A 4,871-nucleotide genomic window follows, 5' to 3' on the forward strand; every position below is an offset into this window, starting at 1 on the left:
GGGGGGGCGCACCCCCCGGGCCCCCCCACCCGCCCCCCCCCCGCTGCTGCCACTGCCCTTGTCGGCACCTGCAGCCTTCTCTCCAGCTGCCCGCTGCCTGCGTCCCAGCGGGGGCGGCTTGAGCTTAAACTTGAACGGGGAGGAAGAGGAGGAAGAGGACGACGAAGCTGAGGAGGGGACCGGTGGGGTCTCGGGTGCCATGGGTGGCAGCGGGCACTTGTCGGGGCGTTGAGGCTGGGGCACCACCAGCCCGGGATAGTGCAGGAAAGCGCGGGGGCTGAGGTGGTAGTTGTAGACGCTTTGGGTGTGGGCCTGCAGGTACCGTTTCATGTCCTCAGGGCTGAAGGAGAAGTGGGAGCCCCCCGCTGAGCCGCTGGGCCCCCCGCCACCACTGGGGTACATTGGGCTCAGCGTAGGCGAGGGTGTGTAGGCCAGGTGGGTAGGCGTCATGGGCAGAGCTGGCGAGAGCTGCGGGGGTAGCAGGGAGCCAGGCCCGGCCAACGGCGACACAGGGAAAGGGCTCAGGGGCTCAGGGCCACCCCGGGGCCGGGGATAGACACGGAAGACACCAGGATCATGGGGCAGGCGGGCCAGTGGAGGCCCTCGGAAGGCACCCAGCTCTGGAGGGCCAGGTGGCCGGGCCCGAGGGTCCTCTCCCAGTGGCTCCTCCAGCTCCGACGTGCCATCACTACAGTCACTGACTGAGCCTCGGCCCAGGCGGCGGGCCACCACCGCTGAAAACAGGGAGGACGAGGACGACGAGCAGGCCGGGGGTGAGCGGGGGTCCTCGGTGGGGGACAGCACCTCGGAGGGCGTCGAGGGAGGGAAGCGGAAGTGGCTGCCGCCCGACGGCACTGGCGGGGCACTCTGGGGCACCGCACCCCCTGGCAGGAGAGGGGAGACCTGGTGTCAGGATGCCTGGCCTAGCCTGGCCGTCCACACAGACCCTGTCCTCCCTCCAAGGCCATGCCCGCCGCCCCTGGTACTCACCAGCCAAGCCCACGTCAATGAAAGGGTAGTTAACCAGCACCAGTTTGTTGAAGTTGAACTTGTAGGTGAACCGCTTCCCCTTGGTCTTGTGCAGGATGCGCTTGTTGTAGTAATAGCTAGGGGCAGAAACGCCACGCCGTCACTGCCATGGCCCGCACTGCCGTGGCCCGCACTGGGCATGCCCTTGGGTGCCGCTCGCGGTGAGTCAAGCATGGGCCACACGTGAGAAATCAAGTGGCCAGAGGGTGGGGACCAGCTCCCTCTTCAGGATACCTCTGTGTCACCAACGGGCTCAGAGAAGGGTGAGGACTTGCCCAAGACCACCCGGCTAGGATCTGGAAGAGCCAGGAGTCAAACCCAAAACCTGTTCCCATGGGTCAGGGACTTCCCAACGTCAGCTCAGGGACCCCCAGCCCCTCCTCACCGCAGGGCACGGCTCAGCTTGTCGTAATTCATCTGGGGCTTGCACTTGCGGACACCCCAGAGCCGGGCCACCTCGTCAGGGTCCTTGATGACGAACTCCCCGTAGTCCCCCTGCCAGGCGATGACGGCCCCCCCCCTTCCGTAGCAGCTCCAGGATAAAGTGCCATAGCTGGATCTGCCTCGAGCCAGGGGACGACTCGGGCTTGTAGGCCCAATCCGGGAAGGCAAACCCTGGGGACAGGCAGGAGCGGGCCGGGTCAGGACGCCAAGCTGGGAGCTCTGAGTCCCACCCCAGGGCCGGCCTCCTACCCCACCCCGCCCTCCACACGGGGAAATCCGTCTCCCCTAGCCAAGTCAAGACCTGAATTAGAGGGAGACAGTGTGTGCTGTCTGGGTGTGAGGGGGCTCCATCGGAGCTGGGGGGAGGGGAAGCTGGAGCCTGCTCCAGCGACACCGGGAGAAACAGGAAACCGTCGGCGGCGGGTCCCGGGGCCAGTGCCAGGGGGCCAGGCACCAAGCCAGGCAAGCGGGCAGGGCTGCCAGTGGGGGAGGGGCAGGAAGGGGCACACGTGGACAGCAGCGTTAGGGCACAGCCCCCTAAGCCCACCCCAACTCCTATTCAGAGCCAGTTGTGTCCCCCCAGTTCCTCTGGTCCCCTCCTTAGGAACATACACTGCCTTCTCCCCAAGACCTAACAGCCCCTACTCCGGCCCCAGGACCCAAAATGAGGATTTTTTTTTTTGTCTTAAAAGGACCAGGAGGGGTGGGGTGCTGGTTGATGATGAGGTCAGCGCTAGCACACACAGAGGCTTCTGTCTTCCCTGGAGAGCGAAACCCAGACTGTCTGAGAAGGCCCCCACTCCAGGCCCTGGACCCTCTGAGTTGCACTGCCCTCCCCAGGCCTAGGCCTCCAGGTCCAACCTGGCTGCAGGGCCCCCAGCCCAGCCCTAGAGATGGAGCAGGCGCCTCCGGAGCTGTCGCCGCCTTCCCACTTCTGCCTTCTCATCCTCACTTCTTCCCTGCCCACCTGCCCGCCCGCCTGGAGGGGGTGGGCAGCCAGGGTGGGGGGGTGGGGGGGCTGCGGTTGTTGTCATTTCCCAAACCCCCGGGTAATCAGGGGCCATCAATAATTCAGCACTAGGCAGCCGGTAATGGAGGGGTGGGAGGAGGGAAAAGGGAGGAAGAGAAGGAGGGGGGAGGCAGTAAGGGGCCCTGGTGCCACTAGAGAGAGAGAAGGCCAAGGTGGATGGCATTAGATGGGCAGGATCCCAAGTCACAGTCAGGCTGCAGGGAACAGTCTCCGTCTCTGTCTCTTGTCTCTGTCTCTCGGTCCCAGCTCAAACAGGTATCACCCAGACCTCCAGGCAACTGCGCTTCCCCCAAAGACTCCACCCCGACCTGGAATCCCAGAAGGGATCCTTTCCCTTGGGAACACAGGGACAACCACGCTAAGCCCAGAGCTCACTCTCCCTCATGGACCCCTGCCCCTGGAAGACTGGGACGGCCAGTACCACCTGGCCCCACCTCATCCTAACCCCCGGCCCCGTCGGGAGATCCCAGCCTCAAACCAGCTCCTCAGGGCTGTAGGGAGATGGCTCTGGCAGGTCAGAGACCCACAGTCCTCAGCCAGACTGGGTTCCAGCCCCTCACAACCCCATCCTCAGATCCTGGCATCCACGGCCCTATCCCTCTCTTGGGAATACAAGTGCTCACTCCATTATCCTCATCCTGCCTGAGAAACCAGGTCCCAGGGTCTCTTTTGGGGACCTAGAAGCCTTTGGGAACCCAGGTGACCAAGACACAAGCCACAGACCTTAGAGCTACAGCCCCTCCAAAATGACTCTGGTCCCCCTCAGGGTACCAAGCTCCATGCTGCACCCACTCAGCCCCCATCTGGCTCCCAGACCCAGAGAGGGGTTAAAGCCCCTAAGACATGAGTCTGGGGTGGAGGGGGTGTGCTGACTTCCACCCTCCCCCCAAAATTAAAGCCACCCTTCACAGCCCACCCGCCCCAGCCTCCATGTCCCGGTAACCAGGCAACGTGTGTGCAGCGACAGTCCTGGGAGCGGGGGAGCAGGAGGCTAAAAATAAACTTTGCAGAAGAGAGGGAGTGAGAGAGACTACATGCAACACAAAGGGAACTCGGAAAGGAGGTGGGGGGCTCTGGAAAGGCCTCAAGCCTCATTCTGGGAGCTGTCCCAGGCCCCCCTTGTAGACAACCCCTTCCCTGAGCAGCCCCCCCACCCCTACTCCAGGGCCTGGACCTTGGATTCCACTCCTGGCAGGGACCCTTCCCCACTCCAGGCCCACCCCAATGCAGGCTTCCCTCATCGGACACAGCATACATGAGGGCCTGTTCCCGGCTTTGAGGGGGAGCAGGGGGGGTGACGTCAGGGTGTCTCAATGGGGCTCTGTTCCCCAGGCCTTGAAGCCAGGAGCCAGGCACGGGCAAGGGGAGTGTGAGTGTGTATGTGTGTGTTGTGTACGGGTCCACGTGCTCAAATCAGGAAAACACTAGACCTGTACCAAGAAAGCTCCAGGGTCCCCGACCTCTAAAGCGTGGGGGTCCAGGGAGGCAGGGAGAGAAAAGCCACACTGAGAGAAGGATTGGGGAAACTGCAAAACAGGGTGTAAAGGTGGCAGCAGACAGACAGGAAGGGCTGGGATAGCAGGGTCCCACAAGGCATACCTGGGTCCCAGAGGCCAGTAGGGATTCTCCCAGAAAGACTCTGCAAGCTTTGGGGGGAGCAGAATCCCTGCTCCCCCCCATCTTCATGTGACTGACCAAACTTTTTTTAAAGAGACTATGGGTGTGGGAAGGGAGGGGTGGTGGTAGAGGAAGAACACGCTGGCCTCCTGGGGGGGCCCCACCACCTCCTCCACTCCAGGCAGCCCTCCATGGCGCCAGGGCCGGGAAGAAAACAGGAAGTGGGAAACAGCCACGGGCAGGCAGAGAGGAGAGGGGCCGGGATGCAGGATCGGGATGGAGGGGCGGCCCCCCGGAGGCAGCTGGAAAGACGGACGACAGGGAGGCCATTTCAGGCCCCTCGCCCCTCCGCCCCGCCCCATCAGGCCGCATAACCCCACACACGGATCGGCGCCCAGACAAGGTTGGCCCCCCCCAGCCGGTCCCATCAGGCCAAGGCCCGGAGCAAGGAAGGAAGACGAGAAGACGAGGCGGGGTTGTCTGGGCGCTTCGGCCCGTGGGGAAGCTCCTGCTGCCCCAGGGCCCAGCGGCCCCTGGGTCTGTGGGAGCCGGGGAGTATGTGGGACGCACGTGACTGACCCTACTGCACTCCGCACCCCTGGCCGCCCCAGCCCCCCTCCTCGGCCCCAATCCCCTGGCGCCAGAGCCTCGCTCGGAGCCCTTTAAGAGCTGCCCCCACCCGCCCAGCAGAGGGGTTAGGGGTGGGGTGGGTGGGCCGGTCGGGGCACACACCCGCACACAGGAGCCCTAG

General features: G+C 64.1%; 1 protein-coding gene across 1 annotated transcript in view; it reads right to left on the reverse strand.

The window, feature by feature from the left end:
* The window catches only part of ERF (ETS2 repressor factor), a gene marked incomplete in the record, with an annotated part of 8,077 nt that overhangs the window by 2,163 nt on the left and 1,043 nt on the right, over window positions 1–4,871 (reverse strand). Inside the window, 4 exon segments of the mRNA XM_027766753.1 lie at window positions 38–884; window positions 991–1,106; window positions 1,415–1,546; window positions 1,548–1,644. Coding sequence (XP_027622554.1) covers window positions 38–884; window positions 991–1,106; window positions 1,415–1,546; window positions 1,548–1,644 — 1,192 coding nt within the window.

Source organism: Tupaia chinensis, unplaced genomic scaffold, assembly GCF_000334495.1.
Source record: "Tupaia chinensis unplaced genomic scaffold, TupChi_1.0 Scaffold000067_1, whole genome shotgun sequence".
In the NCBI taxonomy this organism is placed as follows: domain Eukaryota; kingdom Metazoa; phylum Chordata; class Mammalia; order Scandentia; family Tupaiidae; genus Tupaia; species Tupaia belangeri.